The 20,482-nt window shown below is 43.0% G+C and overlaps 1 protein-coding gene across 2 annotated transcripts in view; it reads right to left on the bottom strand.

Annotated features, from left to right (window-relative positions):
• LOC121539661 (CAP-Gly domain-containing linker protein 4) overlaps window positions 1–15,615 on the bottom strand; it is a 124,406-nt gene extending 108,791 nt beyond the window's left edge. For both annotated transcript variants that reach the window (XM_041848329.2, XM_041848330.2), the window contains exon 1: window positions 15,304–15,615. In XM_041848329.2, coding sequence (XP_041704263.2) covers window positions 15,304–15,343 — 40 coding nt within the window. In that variant the 5' untranslated portion in view covers window positions 15,344–15,615. The remainder of the gene's footprint in view (window positions 1–15,303) is intronic.
• Window positions 15,616–20,482: the final 4,867 nt, after the last annotated feature.

Raw genomic sequence — 20,482 nt, 5'->3', positions numbered from 1 at the left:
CAGAAGTAAGTTGATTGTGTAAAATAGGCATTGTCTACTGCCTGGGGTTGAGCAAACCCATTTATTAGGCCTAGAGCCCTTTCAGAAAAAGTGCTAACTCAAAGCAACAGCACATATGTGAAGATGGAGCTTGTCTCCTGTTGATTAGGCTGCCTGCCATGGGTGACAGGGTGTCAGTGGTACTGATGTCGATGTGGTGGTGGAGTCAGGCGCAGGACACAGAAGCTTAATCCAAACAGACTTTACTAGTCAGGAAAAGGACAAATACAAAATAAACAGCCTCAAACGACGGAGGCGAGTGATACGCAGACCGTGCGTAAAACACTAAATACAAGAGATGCGCAAACAGTGCGTAACTACTCTTGAAATACGAGAATGCAAAATCCAACAAACCCCAACAGACAGGCGTACAATTACACACAACTAACTACAAACAAAACGAGAAACTTATAGGGGACATAATGAACACTAAATGGAAACAGGTGTACAAGGAAGACAAAACCAAACAAACATCGATAACATTTAACGGTGGCAGCTAGTACTCCGGGTACGACGAACGCCGAAGCCTGCCCGAGCAAGGAGGAAGAGCAGCCTCGGCCGAATCCATGACACAGGGTTTGAGACACAGCACCGATTTTTGCATTCATGCTAATTGTGTTGAGACTACAGCAAAGTGATCAAGTAGAGTAGTATTTAAAAAATCTCAACCTCCTTCCCTTTCTTTGAACAAATAGCCTAACCTTAAAGAGGCAATCAGCAGTTGAAACAATAACAAAGTGTTTTCCCCGCTCTGGTTTCGGTAAAAAGCTGAGGGATGGGGCTGGAGAAATGTACCAACTCAAATTCATAAAGCTATGGATGCAAGGACTGACCATCCATGATATCATAATTATAGTTTTAACAATGTTTTGAAGCTACAGTGCACTCGGAAAGTATTCAGACCCCTTGACTTTTTCCACTTTGTTACGTTACACCCTTATTCTAAAACGGATTAAATAGTTTTTTTCCCGCATCAATCTACACACAATACCCCATAATGAAAAAGCAAAAACAGGTTTTTTGAAATATGGAAATATCTCATTTACACAAGTATTCAGACCCTTTACTCAGTACTCTGTTGAAGCACCTTTGGCAGCAATTACAGCCTCAAGACTTCTTGGGTATGACGCTACAAGCTTGGCACACCTATATTTCGGGAGTTTCTCCCATTCTTCTCTGCAGATCTTCTCAAGCTCTGTCAGGTTGGATGGGGAGCGTCGCTGCACAGCTATTTCCAGGTATCTCCAGAGATGTTTGATCGGGTTCAAGTCCTGGTTCTGGCTGGACCACTCAAGGACATTCAGAGACTTGTCCCGAAGCCACTCCTGCGTTGTCTTGGCTGTGTGCTTAGGGTCATTGTCCTGTTGGAAGGTGAACCTTCGCCCCAGTCTGAGGTTCTGAGCGCTCTGGAGCAGGTTTTCATCAAGGATCTCGCTGTACTTTGCTCTGTTCATCTTTCCCTCGATCCTGACTAGTCTCCCAGTCCCTGCCGCTGAAAAACATCCCCACAGCATGATGCTGCCACCACCATGCTTCACCGTAGGGATGGTGCCAGGTTTCCTCCAGATGTGACGCTTGGCATTCAGGCCAAAGAGTTCAATCTTGGTTTTATCAGACCAGAGAATCTTGTTTCTCATGGTCTGAGAGTCCTTTAGGTGTCTTTTGGCAAACTCCAAGTGGGCTGTCATGATGGTTGTCCTTCTGGAAGGTTCTCCCATCTCAACAGAAAAACTCTGGAGTTCTGTCAGAGTGACCATCGGGTTCTTGGTCACCTCCCTGACCAAGGCCCTTCTCTCCCGATTGCTCAGTTTGGCTGGGCGGCCAGCTCTAGGAAGAGTCTCGGTGGTTCCAAACTTCCTTCATTTAAGAATGATGGAGGCCACTGTGTTCTTGAGGACCTTCAATGCTGCAGACATTTTTTGGTACCCTTCCCCAAATCCTTCGACCTCAAGGCTTGGTTTTTGCTCTGACATGCACTTTCAACTGTGGGACCTTATATAGACAGGTCTGTGCCTTTCCAAATCATGTCCAATCAATTGAATTTACCCAAGGTGGACTCCAATCAAGTTGTAGAAACATTTCAAGGATGATCAATGGAAACAGGATGCATCTGATCTCAATTTCGAGTCTCATAGCAAAGGATCTGACTACTTATGTAAATAAGGTATTTCTGTTTTTTATACATTTGCAAACATGTCTAAAAACCTGTTTCTGCTTCGTCATTATGGGGTATTGTGTATAGATTCCTGAGGATTTTGATTCATTTAATCCATTTTAGAATAAGGCTGTAACGTAACAAAATGTGGAAAAAGTCAAGGGGTCTGAATACTTTCCGAAGGCACTGTATATAGCCTAGTCTTTGTTTACATTTACTTTGTTTATGAGCAAATTAATCCTCTTGCCCATGGAGCTAAAACACAAGCAAATGTTAATACATTTAAATTGTATGGAGTCAAATCCATTCAAAAGTCGAACGGGTGCGAGATGGCACGCGCGAGCAAGATGAAACATCATTGCGCGAGCAAACACTGAGTCGAGAGAGAAGAAATTTGGTCAGCAAGAGAGAAGAAATGGGGTGAGCAAGTAGAGGACGGGTCCCACGAGTGCACAGGCCAGTTGAGAGCAGAAATTAAAACTTGAAAGTTTGCAAGTGTGTGTTTGAGTGAGCAGAACATCAAATCAAATCAAATCTGTAGTAAAAACATCGTCACAGATCAAAAAGAAAAATTTCTTTAACAATACATATAGAACTGTAAGCAAAGAAACATGATTAAAACGTGTAAAAATTACATTTGAATGCATTCAATTGTCCACCAGCAATAGTCACTTGTCATTGTCAAGTTTTTGCTCTTAATTTCTCAAATTGCTCTCTCTCAAGTCTTGGCACCTTTGGGTTTCAGGCTGATGGGGGTGGGCTTAAAGGCGGGTGCGTGTCTAGAAACCTTAGATGTGTCACTTTCACTGGAGTGATGGACGAACTAACAAATTCCTGCCCTTGGCCAGTCCAGTGTTGTGATTGGCTATTATGAGCCTTCTGTTTGCGTGCCTTCAAACAGATGCACTGCAGAGCCTTCTGTCTAGCTAGTGAGCAGGGAAACCCAGCAGCTTGATAACCAAATGAATTGGGAAATAAATATGCTACAGTATAAACCTTGAGTTGAGTGGAATCTACTTGCTAAAGTTAGCTGGCTAATTACTTGTTAGCCAGCAACGTTCGTCTGAAAAATGAAAAGCAGACAGTCAACTCTAGGTAACACCATAAAACGAGTCCATAAAACGAGTCCATAAAACGAGTCCACTAATTGAAGCTAGGATCCAATATTTAGCCCAAGGACACACATGCACACAGCACATTGGGATTTTGAATTATATGAAAACACAAAGGGGGGAACCTGCTACAGTTCATACAGTACATAACCAGTCCAAAATAATAGAATGTAAACTGGCAAGAATATGATAAACCAGCTAAACTCAGGTTAACATGTCAGAATCACCTTTATTCACCAAAACATTTGCATGTACAGGAATTTGACACAATAAACAGACAGACAATAAACAGAAAATACAGGCAAGACATAAAGACGTAGAACTTCCACAGATCCACATACAGTATGTACACTGAACACTGTACGCTAAAAACTACAGACTACACGATGAACACTATAAGCTACATTATAAATTATGCATGTAAGATAAGTGCAGAGAGTGCAAAGATAAATGTGCAGTTCTGGGATGATAGCGCAGGTTGCATAGTCTGTGGATGAATAGTGCAGAATCCATGGATGAGAGGATCATCATGGACCAGGTGGATGGTTGGTGAGGGCCACGGCGCAGGGAAAGAAACTGTTCAGGTGGCGATAGGTTTTGGTCGCGATTGACCTGAACTGTTTGCCAGAGGGGCGTCTTTGGAAGAGGGGGTGGAAGGGGTCGGCGATGATCCTGCTTGCACGCGTCCTTGCCCTGGAGTCGTGCAGGACCTCGATGGAGGGCAGGTGGCAGCCAATGGCCCTCTCAGCGACCGGACAATCCGTTGCAGTGATGAGGAAGTGAAGATAGAACTGAATCAGTAAACAAAACAACGCCATGCATTCACCAAACATTGCACTGAGGAAAACAGATTTGTTTTATAGTAATTGTCTGATTGGGAACTACCATTGTCTATCAATGACAGAATCCCACATTTGTTTAATTTGGCATTGGAAGTTTTATTGAATACAGTCAGTAATACAGGAGTCAAATCGCATAGGGAGTCTCATCAGATCAGATGTTATCAGCAAGCCAGAGCCATCTGTGGAAAGAGCACAAGTAGAACAAAGATATACGTGCAAACCAGAGGAGGCTGGTGCGAGGAGCTATAGGAGGACGGGCTCATCGTAATGGCTGGAATGGAATAAATGGAACGGTATCAAATGTATGGAAACCACGTTTGGCTCTGTTCCATTGATTCCATTCCAGCCATTACAATGAGCCTGTCATCCTATAGCTCCTCCCGCCAGCCTCCTCTGCTGCAAACAGATAATAAATATATAATTCAACATAAGATTCCACCTAAAACAATGACATGAGCTCTGTCCCAATTATTCTATGCCCAACTCCTCACTTCCTCTCTACTTGCATCCTTCTCAAAACCCATTGAACGAGGTCTGAGGGGAGGAACCTTGGGTCTTCTCCTCCAATGAGGTTTAAGAAGGAGGCGCGATGGTCAGTCCTTGCGTACCTCTGTCTATGACTTTGAGAGTTGTTACATTTCTCCAGCACCATCGCTCAGCTTTTTACCGAAACAGGGGTGGGGAGTTATTGTTTAAACTGCTGATTGCCGCTTTAAAGGGTAGGAAGCAAGAGTTTTTACTCAACAAAGTAACAACACAGTGTGGTCAACGACTTAGTAACTTAGTTGTAGTCACGATTAGGGCTGTGGCAGTCATGAAATTGTCATGCAAATAACGGTAATTGACCGTTAATTAACATAAACACGTTTAGTATCTCCTGGCTTCCACGCATAGCCTACAAGCCACTGATGCGGACCTTTGGAACATCTACATTTAAAAAAGTATAATAAATCCATTTAATATAGCCTACACCATCACAATGAATCCATTATTTATTTTAGACAGGTCTAAAGAAACATGATATGAAGAAAATGTAGCCTATTTCAGAAGAACAGAATACCATACTCTGAGTTGTCCTGATGTTAGGCGCTGATCTGGCTATGACGTATGGCCGTGGGCTACACTAGTTCATTTAGCAGACAGGATTTGCTTAGAATTCCATGAAATTATTTGACATTATTTTATAGTATGAAGAATACAATTGAACATAGCTGAATAAAATATAAAGGATATTTTCCCCAAATAATTTCAGCTGCACATGTGGCTATTTTGTGTTGAGCGGTTAACAAAGAAAAAGGTCCTGCTATATGCTTAATTTAGAATTATTTATGCAGCTTTAGTTGTCATAGAACATTAGGCTATATATTTAGATTTTTATACATTCTAAGGCTGTGTAATGCGACTAATGATTATGTGTAAAAAGTTGCATGAAAGGCATTGAGCTTTTCTTTGTTTCTTGCGCAGGCTGCACACACTTCATCAGTCTCTCATTCACAATTTGACAAGCACTTGACAATATTCTCACCCATCAGACTACTCCTAATGTAATCTGGTCTTTACATATAGCCTAGTAATATACGTGCAGATACTTTTAAAATATGTAACCATAGGTGGCCGTCCATAAGGCTAGGGGAAGCTATGCTTTCCCTAAAGTAAATTGAATTAAATTTCCAAAATGATATAGCCTAATTAGCCTACTCCTGTCTATAGAGAAATAAATAACATAATTCAAAATAGGCTACTTAAGCATGATTTGGCCACAGAGGATCATTAGCTTCTTTAAAAAAAAAAAAGTTTTGGATTGTGTTAAATCGCATTGCCTACAGAAGAAAGGAAAGGCAACGCACACAATTTGGGCAGATTATTGTTGAGTTGCGACTGTCTGTGAAATGGAGAGAGGCTAAGCCAGGCATCTCGCAATATTTCAAAATACAATCGCGGGATAACATAGTTTGGAACGCAAATGGTTATTGTTGTAACAAGAAGACAATGAAAAGACTAATCTGTCTTTTAGTTATCAATATTCTCAACTTAATTGAGCGAACAACAGCATCGCCTATCTTATTGGCACCAGCGGAGAGCATTTGCAATATCCCCGGTGAGTACCCACTGTGCATATTCACTATTTAGCGTTGTTGGGTCAGTGCTACTTAAAAGTTTGTTTTTGGACAATCATTTCCTCCTCCAGTTTAGATGGACATCATATTCTATTTGTGCCTGCCCTTCTTTTAGGCCTATTATATAATCAATGTCATTTTTATTTATCTGTTTGTCAGTGTCAGCAGAGTAGGCTACCCTGTAATTTGTCATATTAAAAAAGATTCTGCTAATGTCTCCAGTCATATAAAGTGTAGTAGAATTGCATGAAATGTGTTTATAAAAGGCCACATTTTCCTCCATGCATACTCTACGCTATACGCGCTCAGCCATTCATTGAACAGTCTTTTTTGGGAACAGTGATTGAGTTATATTATTAGCCAAAATCAGTGGTTACCAACCAGTCGATTGCAATCGACTAGTCGATCTTCAAGGCATTCCTAGTCGATCACGTAACGTTTCTGTAAAAAAAAAAACGATAAAGCCTTGCGTTCCTATTTTTTTTTATTGTTTCGCGCTGTTGGCAATAGGTGCACTTGATTCAGCAGCCTTAGTGCTGGGAAGGCAAAGTGTTCCCATTTTGAACAATTTCATGTGTCTGAAGGTAGAACTCCGCCTACCCGGCAGGCCCAGAGAGCAAATCAAGTGCACTGGCCAATCAGATAGCTCAGATCACCGTGTCTGCACAGTTTCCTCGACCCATAGACTGTAAAAAAATAAAAGCCTAGAATGCACAGCAAAGTTGATACTGTGAGATTTCAAAACCATGACTAGAGACTCAACGAATACAGCAAAGAGCTGCTGTTTTTATGAGTAAGTTCATGTTTAAAGTTGTTATTCAGCACTGTCAACACTTTGTTCAACACGTTTATAAGCCATAAAATGTGCTTTCTCCCTACTTCCACTCACGCTGCAACCAGCACTGCAGCTGCAATGAATGAGTACGGCAACGTGTTCCGATAAGCTTGCATTTTTATTAGTGGCTTGCGTCTTTTTTAATATTGAGGAATATTTCACTTTCTCTGGTCATATGAGTAACAACATGAATTGGTGCATGAGGCAGAAATAATACAGTGCGAATTGAGCTTTGCCATCAGCTGGAAGACTGTGTCCCCTTTTCTCAGGGGAGGGAAGGAGAGCGGAGGGACGGTGAGTCGGGTCAGAGGCAAACTCACCGCTGCTCCCTCCCTCCCCTCAGACTGACCATCAGACACAGGCCATCAGTCCAACTATGCCTCGCAAGTAATACAACAAATTATCTATTACCAGTGTGGTCATATACCAATAAAAACATATATAATAAAATGGTCTGAGAAGAACAACATTGGCAGGGCAATTCAAGCATAGCCAATATTCAGTGATAATGTATTGGGCCTATAGCCTACTGTACAAACCTTGTTGTTACAGAACTGTTTTTAATTGGTTAATGTTGTATAGGCTTATGTTTTTTAAGTCATGTTTTAAGTCTAGGTAACACTGCCACACTGATCCTCAACACGAGGGCCCCTCAGGGGTGCGTGCTCAGTCCCCTCCTGTACTCCCTGTTCACCCATGACTGCATGGCCAGGCACGACTCCAACACCATCATTAAGTTTGCCGACGACACAACAGTGGTAGGCCTGATCACCGACAACGATGAGACAGCCTATAGGGAGGAGGTCAGAGACCTGACCGTGTGGTGCCAGGATAACAACCTCTCCTTCAACGTGACCAAGACAAAGGAGATGATTGTGGACTACAGGAAAAAAAAGAGGACTGAGCACGCCCCCATTCTCATCGACGGGGCTGTAGTGGAACAGGATGAGAGCTTCAAGTTCCTTGGTGTCCACATCACCAACGAACCATCATGGTCCAAACACACCAAGACAGTCGTGAAGAGGGCACGAGAAAGCCGATTCCCCCTCAGGAGACTGAAAAGATTTGGCATGGGTCCTCAGATCCTCAAAAAATTCTACAGCTGCACCATCGAGAGCATCCTGACTGGTTGCATCACCACCTGGTATGGCAACTGCTTGGCCTCCGACCGCAAGGCACTACAGAGGGTAGTGCGTACGGCCCAGTACATCACTGGGGCCAAGCTTCCTGCCATCCAGGACCTCTATACCAGGCGGTGTCAGAGGAAGGCCCTCAAAATTGTCAAAGACTCCAGCCACCCTAGTCATAGACTGTTCTTTCTGCTACCGCACGGCAAGCGGTACCGGAGTGCCATGTCTAGGTCCAAAAGACTTCTCAACAGCTTCTACCCCCAAGCCATACGACTCCTGAACAGCTAATCATGGCTACCCGGACTATTTGCACTGCCCCCCACACCACCATCTTTTTACGCTGCTGCTACTCTGTTAATTATTTATGCATAGTCACTTTAACTCTACCCACATGTACATATTACTTCAACTACCTCAACTAGCCGGTGCCCCCACACATTGACTCTGCACCGGTACCCCCCTGTATATATAGCCTCCCTTGCTCTTTATTTCTCAATACTTTTTTGTTTTATTCTACTTTTTTATTAAAAATAAATGCACTGTTGGTTAAGGGCTGTAAGTAAGCATTTCACTGTAATGTCTGCACCTGTTGTATTCGGTGCATGTGGCCAATAACATTTGATTTGATTTGATTTGAAGTCTCAGCTGGCATTTTGACTCAGAAAGGGATCTTCACTCAGAAAAGGTTGGTGACCACTGGCCTAAATTATGACTATCCAATCTACTCATCACATTACGAATAGTAGGCTATCTTACATAAGTCTGCAAATGCGATGATGCATGGAATTTTTATGGTGAAAATTAGCTTCCCTAAACTTCAAACTTCACACCCCTTGACTTTTTCCATATTTTGTTGTGTTACACGGTGGGAATAAAATTAATTGAATTGTAATTTTTTTGTCAATGATCTATACAAAACACTCAACTGGAAGAAAAATTTAAACATTTGTAAAATAAAATAAATATAAAAAATAAAACACTAATTCAACCCCCTGAGTCAACAATACATGTTAGAATCATCTTTGGCATGATTACAGCTGAGACTTTCTGGGTAAGTCTCTAAGAGCTTTGCACACCTGGATTGTACAATATTTGCATATTATTCTTTAAGCTCTGTCAAGTTGACTGTTGATCATTGCTAGACATCCATGTTCAAGTCTTGACATATATTTTTAAGCCGATTTAAGTAAAAACTGTAACTAGGCCACTCAGGAACATTCAATGTCACCTTGGTAAGCAATTCCAGTGTATATTTGCTCTTGTGTTTAAGGTTATTGTCCTGCTGAAAGGTGCATTTATCTCCCAGTGTTGGAAAGCAGACTGAACCAGGTTTTCCTATAGGATTTTGCCTGTGCTCAGCTCTATTCTGTTTATTTTAATCCAAAAAAAATGACAACAATACCCATAACATGATGCAGCCATCACCATGCTTGAAAGTATGTGTTTTTCTGGATTTGCCCCAAACATAATGCTATGTATTCAGGACATAAAGGTAATTTCTTTCCCAATTTTTTTTTAAAGTTTTACTTTAGTACCCTATTGCAAACAGGATGCTTGTTTTGGAAAAATGTTATTCTGTACAGGCTTCCTTCTTTTCACTGATTTAGCTTAGTATTGTGGAGTAACTGCAATGTTGTTGTTCCATCCTCAGTTATCTCCTATCACAGCCTTTAAAGCATGTAACTGCTTTAAAGTCATCATTGGCCTCATGGTAAAATCCCTGAGCGCTTTCCTATTTAATGAAAAAAATGTTTTGGCCTTACTGCTATTAGCCCATACAACGCATTTAATAAAATATTCACTACATGGAACAACAGATAGTCCCCCCAAAAAATCAAAAGGAAGTTTGTTCTGAAATGTCTGTCCTACATCTGAGAGATATAAGAAAGATCAGGAAATATTATGTACTTAACCCCTTATTTTTGGCAGTAAACAGTCTCCATATACAGTGCATTCGGAAAGTATTCAGACCCCTTGACTTTTTCCACATTCTGTTACATTACAGCCTTATTCTAAAATTGATTAAATGAAAAAAAAAAAAACTCAGCAATCTACACACAATACCCCATAATGGCAAAATGAAAACAGATTTTTAGAAATGTTTGCACATTTATTAAAAGTAAAAAACAGAAATACCTTATTTACATACAGTGGGGAAAAAAAGTATTTAGTCAGCCACCAATTGTGCAAGTTCTCCCACTTAAAAAGATGAGAGAGGCCTGTAATTTTCATCATAGGTACACGTCAACTATGACAGACAAAAATGCAATTTTTTTCCCAGAAAATCACATTGTAGGATTTTTTATGAATTTATTTGCAAATTATGGTGGAAAATAAGTATTTGGTCACCTACAAACAAGCAATATTTCTGGCTCTCCACTTAGAAATAAGTTGTACAGGACCCACATAACACAGGATTCATGGACGCCTATAAAGGATTCATGGACATGGGAGGAGATACTGGATGGAAAGGGTCCTTGGGCACAACCCGGAGAATATCGCCGCCCCTCGTGAAGAGCTGGAGGCAGCTAAAGCCGAGAGGAGGCGATATGAGGAGGCAGCAGGAGGCAAGACTGGAAGCCAGAGAGTACTACCCAAAAATTTCTTGGGGGGCTTAAGGGGAGTGTGGCGAAGTCAGGTAGGAGACCTGCGCCTACTCCCTGTACTTACCGTGGAGAGCGAGAGTACGGGCAGACACCGTGTTACGCAGTAGAGCGCATGGTGTCTCCTGTACACGTGCATAGCCCGGTTCGGTACATTCCAGCTCCAACGTATCGGCCGGGCTAGATTGAGCGCTGAGCCGGATGTCGTGAAGCCGCCCCACGCATCCGGCCACCAGTCGTCTCCTCGGGCCGGCTCAACCGCCGCATGTGTCCCGGTTCGCCTACACCGGGTTATTCCACCTCCCGGTACTGGTCGGGCGACGGGGAGCATACAACCAGGTAAGGTTGGGCAGGCTCAGTGCTCAAGGGAGCCAGTAAGCCTGCACGGTCCGGTATTTCCGGCGCCACCTCCCCGCTCCAGCCCAGTACCACCAGTGCCTACACCACGCACCAAGCCTCCTGTGTGTCCCCAGAGTCCTGCGTCCTGTTCCTGCTCCGCACTAGCCCTGAGATGCGTGGTCCTCAGCCCCGGTACCTCCAGTTCCGGCACCACGCATCCGGCCACCAGTGCGTCTCAGCCGGCCAGAGTCTGCCGTCTGCCCAACGGCGCCTGAACTGCCCGTCTGCCCAACGGCGCCTGAACTGCCCCGCTCTGCCAAGTGCATAAGCCGCCCGTCTGTACTGAGCCTGCAAAGCCGCCCGTCTGCCATGAGCCTTCAGAGCCGTCCGCTAGACCGGAGCAGCCGAAGCCTTCCGCCAGACAGGAGCAGCCAGAGCCTTCCGCCAGACAGGATCAGCCAGAGCCTTCCGCCAGACAGGATCAGCCAGAGCCTTCCCCAGACAGGATCAGCCAGAGCCTTCCGCCAGACAGGATCAGCCAGAGCCTTCGCCAGACAGGATCAGCCAGAGCCTTCCGCCAGCCATGAGCAGCCAGATCCGTCAGCCAGCCATGAGCAGCCAGATCCGTCAGCCAGCCGTGAGCAGCCAGATCCGTCGCCAGCCATGAGCAGCCAGATTCCGTCAGCCAGCCAGAGCGCCAGATCCGTCAGCCAGCCGAGCAGCCAGATCCGTCAGCCAGCCACGAGCCGTCCCAGCCAGGATCCGCCAGAGCCGTCAGCCAGGATCCGCCAGCCAGCCAGGATCCGCCAGAGCCAGCCAGCCAGGATCCGCCATTCAGTCCGGTGCTGCCCCTTAGTCCGGTGCTGCCCTATCCTGGTGCTGCCCCTTATCCTGGTGCTGCCCCCTTAGTCCGGTGCTGCCCCTTAGTCCGGTGCTGCCTCTTAGTCCGGTGCTGCCCCTTAATCCAGTGGGGTTAAATTGGAGGGTGGTCATTGGGAGGAGGCTACGTAAGCGGGTAGTGACTATGGTGGGGTGGGGACCACGACCTGTGCCAGAGCCGCCACCGTGGACAGACGCCCTCCCAGACCCTCCCCTAGACTTTATGCTGGTGCGCCCGGAGTTCGCACCTTAAGGGGTTATGTCACACTCTGGCTCCGGGACTTTGTATTTGAGCCAGGGTGTATTCGTTTTGTTGGGTTTGGTTTGGTTATGTTGGGTATTTGGGTGTGCTTGGTTTTGGTTGTTCTTGTTAGTCATATGACTCCCAATCGGAGGTAACGAGTGTCAGCTGTCGGCTCGTTATCTCTGATTGGGAGCCATATTTAAACTGTGTGTTTTCACCTTGGGTTTGTGGGTTTTTGTTCCGTTTCGGTCTGTGTAACCGTGGACTTCATGAGTCGTCTTTTGTTTTGTAGTTAGATACTTTAAGTCAATAAAGTCATGTTTCTTGGACACGCTGCGCCTTGGTCTCCTTCGCTCCTAGACGACCGTGACACTCTCACAGACCTGTAACTTCTTCTTTAAGAGGCTCCTCTGTCCTCCACTCGTTACCTGTATTAATGGCACCTGTTTGAACTTGTTATCAGTATAAAAGACACCTGTCCACAACCTCAAACAGTCACACTCCAAACTCCACTATGTCCAAGACCAAAGAGCTGTCAAAGGACAAAAATGTTTTTCTTTCTAAAATGTTCTACAAACAAAATTCCAGTTTGACATTATGGTGTATTGTCAGTCACACAAAATATCAATTTAATTCATTTAAAATCCAGGCTGCAACAACAAAATGTGGAAAAAGTAAAGGGGTGTGAATACTTTCTGAAGGTACTGTACATGATGTGGGACTGGACTGAGCTGAGCAAAAAATTATGGCAAAAACAGCACAAACCGTCATTCTGTTACCAAACTTTACATCTGCAATGTTCTTGAAGTGAATGTATTTTTGTAAAATAGTCCTTGTGCATATAGTTGTATGGTTTGTTTAACTTTGCAATCATTGGTTTTTGTTTGACATACATTTTAAAGTGAAAAATCAAGAGTCTCTGCATCACTGTTTCAGTGGAATTGCCCTGTAACAATCCACGCTACTCGTCAGTCAGCATGGCTCAGTATTGAACAGCCTGCTGTGATTTCATGCCGAACCCTCCTTGTGGAGCGCTATCCTCCTATAGGTTTTCACTTCATCCCTTACCTACACTACTCATGTTGTTTAGCGATCGTTTAGCTATCACATACATTCAGTATAGAACCATCCCCAGTATAGAACCATATTTCTAACCAATAGACAGCAGCTGGTCATCATCCTCTCTGTGCTATGCAAAATGCCTCCATACAACGTCAAAGATATTAGAGTGACTCCAAGTACCACTAATGATTAAGTTACGGGGTGATTGGTGGATGTCATGGTTACCTGCAGGAAGTCCCCAGAGTGCTGTGCATAGAGGAGAGCCAAGGTAACCTACTTGGAACATAATGGACTCCTGTATCTCCTGTCTCTGACAGCTGAGCAGAGAACAACTTTACCACCATATATTAGTGACAGTGGACCTGCACGGAAAGAGGGATGGAGAGAGATAAATGGTTTGAGGTCATTCATTTATTGTAACTGCACAAACACTGACAGAGTAAAAGGTATCAAATCTGTATTTCAATCAGACTGTATCTGGTATGCGGTTAGCGGTTTACAATATTGGCTATTATTTGGCTCCCCCTCCTCAATTACGGACCTCTTCCCCAGTGAGGGTCTTCCCTGTCTGTTCTCACCCTGCCTCTCCCCCCACTTCTGCCACTCCCTCCCAGTCATACTGGTCTTCAAAGTCCTCCTCCTCTAATAAACCCATCATTGACTTAGCTACAATACTCTTAGTTAAACCAGAGACGGTATAGTAAACGAAACAATCTTTGGTTAAATCACAGGGTTAAACGTTAGCTAGCTAGCTAACGTTAGCTAGTTAGCTTCCTAGCTAGCTGACATTAACCTAGCTTGCCTCATCAATGGCCTGCTTTAATAAGAAATGCCCAAATAACTACCTACTTCAATTTCAATATTGAAATCATAGTTGATTAGCTAGCTAGTTGGTTGATTAGTTTCTCCTCTGACAAACTGTCGAACTTACCGCTATTGTCAGCCATTGTTCACCTTTCATTGTCCCCTTTCATCTGTGGTCAAAAATCTGGTTAGAGAGCAGTCAAGCCGTGATTGGTCCAAAAACCTGACCAAATGCATTTCAGTAGACTCGACAGGCTATGTTCATTGGCTATAATTTTCCCGTTATAAAATGATAGTAAGCAGTTGCAAGAGCAAAATGGATTTTGGAGAGCAAACTGGAAAATTGGTGTGAGGGAGAGGAGACATCTGTATGGGGACGCTGCATATTTGTGAGAGTGCAGTAATTTCTTGACATGTAGTATGTATTTCTTCAGGAGAACAAAAATCTCCGCTCTCAAATTAATTTACTGCATGCGGCAATGCAGTTCTGCTCGCTCAAAGTTACACCCGCAAGTTTAATTTGAGCGCACCATACTGGCCTGGTCGACCACATTTCGTCTCTCTCAACTCAAATGTTTGCTGACGCAATGATGTTTCATCTAGCTCGAGTGCACCATCTCGCTCCCGTTTGACTTTTGAAATGGATTTGACTCCATGCAATTGTGTTTAAACATAACATCCAATTTAGTCAATATTAGAGGTACAAAAGAAGAGGAGAGGGGTGAATATTCAGACTGTATGTGTGTAGGTATGTGTGTTCAGGTGTGTGGCACAGAGAGGGAGAGGGACAGCATGGGAGAAAGATAGAGTGAACAAAAGTGAACACCTTTCCACTTCCACAAATCTTGGTTCCGCAAGTTGCGTCATTCGTCACAGTGGACGACGGCACGTAAAAATATACTTTTGCTAGAATCAGCATTACGCAATACATACGGCTAAGCAAATGCTACTGTATGTAGACTTACTGTACAACACATGGCTCTGTGTGTGTGACAACAAGACAGAGAGACAGAGAGAGTGAGAGACAGAGAGTGAGAGACAGAGAGAACAAAAGTTAACGTCAAAGCGCCGTTATCTAAAGCCACACAACCGCCTCCCAGTTTCACACTCTTGCACCTCCACCCTTGACCAACAACACTCACTGTCCTCTCGGCCCTGAGGCTCTTGGTGGTCCTTGTCCATGGCAGCTTCTCACTTCACAGTCCAGAGTTGGAAAGAGAGAGACTCCTACCAATGGCCAGGTCCTAACGGGTACTACGACAAGCACAGGGTGGTACTTCCAGCCAAACTAACCGCCCTGCTCTCCCCGTCGTTCTCTCCCCTGTTGACCTAACTAGTCAGACACAGTCCGGTCCTGGAGCTATTTCTAGCTTGAGACTTCCATGGCATGCCATTCCTAACTCGACTCTCATTTGCTTGATACAGTATCACTCTCCACTCTCGCTTGCCACCGCCGAAGGTGGCTATCGGGTGGCTATGCACACAAACATTGGGGGGGTTATTATAGTAACTGAAACTAAAACTAATCATGAAAAAAATTAAATGAAATAATTAACAAACCCGTTTGAAAAACTAAAACTATACTGAAACATTGAAGTAAAACAAGCTCATATTTTGGGTTCTGATGGGGTACGAAAGTTGAACGAAGCTCATGAGGCATTTGTAAGTTCTATTCTTAAGAATTAATGGGTATATATCATTATGTAGCAATTAGGGATTCTAGCTTTAAAAAGAAGCAATCAGCAGTTGCTACATCCATTTTTGGACTTTATGTATTAGTGCCCCCAGTCAAAACTAATTGAAACTGAATTTAGAATTGACAAAAAAATAAAAAAAATAATAGAAATAAAAACGAATATAAAACACAAAACTATAATAGCCTTGGTGTGTGGTGTGTGTGTTTTCGTGTGTGCATGGAACATTGCCCCATGCTTAACCCTCCCGTTGTCCTAGGGTCAAAATGACCCGCCACTGTGTTGAACCAACTTTATTTAATTTTTATTTTTTTGGGATCATTTGTGAGAAGGAGGCAGTGAGACTTTAAAGAAAGTATCACTGCCTCCTTCTCACAAATGATCCCAAAAATATTAAAATTAAATAAAGTTGGTTCAACACAGTGGCGGGTCATTTTGACCCTAGGACAACGGGAGGGTTAAGGCCGAGATGGGGAATTCCTCAGATCATGTGCCTCCTATTACATCATCAACCAGCTTTGCCAAGGATTAGAATTTGGCAGTGAGGCCTGACTGCACCCAGCAGCCTACTTTTTCAATGAGTCCCTTCATCAGCACCGCTCTGCCAGAAAACAAAACACAGGAATGAAAGTTAATGAGGTCATCAATACATCCTCTTACTCAGAACCAATGAGGGCTCAGAACAGCCCAAAAATGTGACATGCTTCAATCAGACAATAGCTTTCTTCTAAAGATCAGGCCTATTATCTAGCTGTACTTTGGGCTAGAGTCTAGACTATGTACTAGAGTTCAGGCCTAGGCTAACTTAGACAACAACTAGTGAGAGATTGGGCTAGGCTACCAACTGAGTACATTAGAAGGCTTATTGGTCCAAGACATGGTGATGGCTGGGTATGATATTGATCCATTATATGATGATAGCTATGTTTGCAATTACATAAAGTGCTCATTTGACAGACTGAGTCTATCCAGCAATTTTGCTGGAGCGTTCGGCTACCGGGAAGATCATGAAATATTACAAGCATGGAATTCATGCTTGTGGATTTTTCAAACAGAAATACATTTGCTTGTTAACATGAACACACACTGCACAATGCGCACTCCATGAAACAAGTACAAGCCAATATTGAAGCAGTTAATTACTAGAGAGATTATTAATGTTCAGGCTTACGTGTTGGCATTTTTGGAAACGATTATTGTTGACCAACATCATCCACACTGATGTAATACTTAGAGTAGCCTAAGCTTTTTCTATTTAGCGTACAGTACCAACGTACATAAGGGGATGTAAAGCCTTTTTCACGTTAAGAGTTCTTTCTTGTATCGTTTCAGGAAGAATTTACTTAAAAGCTATAAAAGGCTACTTATCAACACACGCAAGAATTTAACTCAACGTACTCTACTTGTATAGGTACTTCATTGGGAAAAAGAAAACATGCAATTGATGCCAATGCCTACAGCAGCCAGGTGGCACCACTTGGGTAACCCAACATCCTGCCCAGCCCCACTGAGCGAGAAAAGGAAACCTTTTCCCTGGTATTGTATAGAAGGGATACAGCTTTTGTCAAAATTGACTTTTAATAGCAGGTTTAGGAGAACTTAGGTAGCTGGTTAGGAGAATTAGGTGAAGGTTAGGAAAAGGGTTAGGGTTAGCTAAAATGCAAAAACAAATCAACTTTTCACGTCAATTGGACAAAAGCTGTATCCCTTCTAGACATTACCTTTTTCCACTGCCACCCGTCCTCTTAGATGCCAGGCAAATAAAGACACACACTTGTCTCGGAAATCCCTATGTTGGAGCATTGTTAATGTGAGATGCAACCCGTCTGCCTAGGGAGACAGACTGCACGTTTACCAGAATATATTAATCCTACTGTTATGCTTGTTTACACTGTGCTGTACTGGGGTCGGAATGCAATCATGGTTATATTAAGACACCGTAGAGCCGCAGCCATTTTGGAATGGCAGTGTCAGCCAATCAGCTCCTTTGTTGTTCAACACGATGTGCCATTCTAAAATGGCTGCTGTGGCTACTGCTAGCTAGCATGAGGACGAAAAGGGCAGTTTTCCGGGAAAACTAGCAGTATTTCAATCTTCTCAATGGAGCAGTGTGGATAAACGTAACATTTGGAGTACAGTGGCATATCCCATCCCTGGATTAAGGTAGCCTACGTTTTCAACCCATATATCGCGCCGGTTCCACGGTGTCTTAATGTAACTACGATTGCATTCTGACCCCAGTGCAGCTCATTGTAAACAAGCGTAACGGTAGGGTCAGTAACTTCTGGCAAACTACAGGTGTACACAGACATACAAAAAAGCTAGTTCAAAAAGCCAACAAAAGAGCTGTCATACACACACACAGGGAGCTCCGTCTGTCCCTCACAAATGAACATGTCATTGTGGCAGCAGTTAGCAATACAGACTCCAAAGTGGGGTAGCTTTTTGACTATTAACCTGGGCCCGGTTTCCCAAAAGCATTTTCAGGCTAAATTCATCGTTAGAACCTTTATAGGAGCATTGTTAAAGCTCCAATATGTAACTTTTTGGGCGACCTGACCAAATTCACATATAAATGTGTGTTATAGATCTGGCACTCATTGAAAGCAAGTCTAAGAAGCGGTATATCTGTTCTATTTGCGCTATTTCTATTCTTCCTGTTCTTAAGTTTTGTTTTTGCTTTTAATTTTGTTTTTGTACATCAGCATCAAACATCTGAAAATATTTTGGCTTATGTCAAATATATTTCACAGTGGTTGTGATGGTACAATGAGTCTCTACACTATACTTGCTTGTTTTATCACATAAACTGAAATTAGGCGAACTAGAATTTTAGCAACCAGGAAATGGCGGAGCGATTTCTGCATAGTGCATCTTTAAACCTCCGAGCTGTTTCCCAAAACCATCGTTATTAACGTTGCACTTGAAAACTCTCGAACAGCTGAGTGCGTCGTTAGATGCTTTTCTGCCCTCCCGCGTCACTTTATACACAGAAGATCTCCACCAAACATAGAATCACATGGTTTATCTGTCTCTCTGTGACCGCTGATAACTACAGAACAAAGTTGACTACAAATAGAAAGTTGACAATGTCTTTACAATTTATACAAACAAGCGACGTATAAAAATATGCTTCAAATGAAAACCGAGATGACTGCATTAAAATATAAATACAGTAGGCTATAGTCCTATTTCAATCATATTAAAATACATTTAATGTTCAATCAATTGAGTTCTATTTTGCTACTTCTAAGCTACAGTATTCATGATGTGTGTAGCCTAACATGTGTGCAATTGTTGGAACTCAGGAATTTCACTGTACCCTGCAATTACATCAGCAACCCTGATCAATAAACTCATCTAATCATTATCAATGATTTGCCAAATCAGTGATTTAGTGAATTTATATTGGGTAAGCATTAGAATAAGCCGCCTCAATATTTGCAGCCGTAAGTAGTAATATCTCTCTAGGAGCTGATCCATTGTCAGTATTGTGAAATAATTATAATGTTAAGGTAATATTTGAATGAAGAATGCTGATCCGAGAGCAGCGCTCCCTATCTATCGATCCTATCAGTACAGACATATTCTCCAACGACGCAGTTAGCGACCGTTCTCTCTGCGTGGTGTTTTGGGAAACGCATGTTACATCTTCGGGCCGTTGTAGGAAAGATACATCGTTAAAACACTCGTAAGCCTAATGCCGGGCATACACTACGATATTTTGCCGTCCCAGACATATTTTCATGACCGGTGTGAAATCCTATGAACTTGGACTAGGATCTTTACATTGTGACTCGTGTAGTTTTAGCGGGTCAAGGACGCACCGATGATGGCTGTTCCGTTCTCCAGACCCGTCAGTTGGCCCGGTAATTTTCCGAAATGTTGGTCATGCAACTTGTAGTATGAGCAGTGCTACGACGCGATTGGACAAGGACTACTGCCAATAGTATGGTGGAAATTACAAACTTTGTTATGCACATGCACTGTATAAGCCTTATACCTGTACATTTCCACTGTCTGTTTCGGTCATGTGAGGAGAAACCAGTGTTTTTCCTCTCTTGTTTCTGAGTAACTTAGTCACACGCGTATTCTAATGCTTACCCAATAAAGATTAACTAAATCAAAGATTTGGTACTTCATTGTGCACATGATGGGCTACACATCATTAAATATATTGAGACAAATTAGACAGTAGCCTACAAGTATCAAAATATAACTTAATTGATTGAACATGAAATGCATTTAAATATGATTGAAATAGGCCTTTAACCTACTGTTTACACCAATTGTGCAAAACATTAAGAACACCTTCCTAAAATTGAGTTGCTCCCCTCCCTTTTGCCCTCAGAACAGCCTCAATTCGTCGGGGCATGAACTCTACAAGGTGTCGAAAGTGTTCCACAGGGATGCTAGCCCATGTTGACTCCAATGCTTCCCACAGTTGTGTCAAGTTGGCTGGAAGTCCTTTGGGTGGTGGACCATTCTTGATACACACGGGAAACTGTTGAGCATGAAAAACCCAACAGTGTTGTAGTTCTTGACACAAACCGGTGTGCCTGGCACCTACTACCATACCCCGTTCAAAGGCACTTAAAAATGTTGTCTTGCCCATTCACCCTCTGAA

This window comes from Coregonus clupeaformis, chromosome 34 (assembly GCF_020615455.1).
Source record: "Coregonus clupeaformis isolate EN_2021a chromosome 34, ASM2061545v1, whole genome shotgun sequence".
In the NCBI taxonomy this organism is placed as follows: Eukaryota; Metazoa; Chordata; class Actinopteri; order Salmoniformes; family Salmonidae; genus Coregonus; species Coregonus clupeaformis.
The sequence above is the reverse complement of the archived record's forward strand: the minus strand, read 5'-3'. Positions and strand labels throughout refer to the sequence as shown.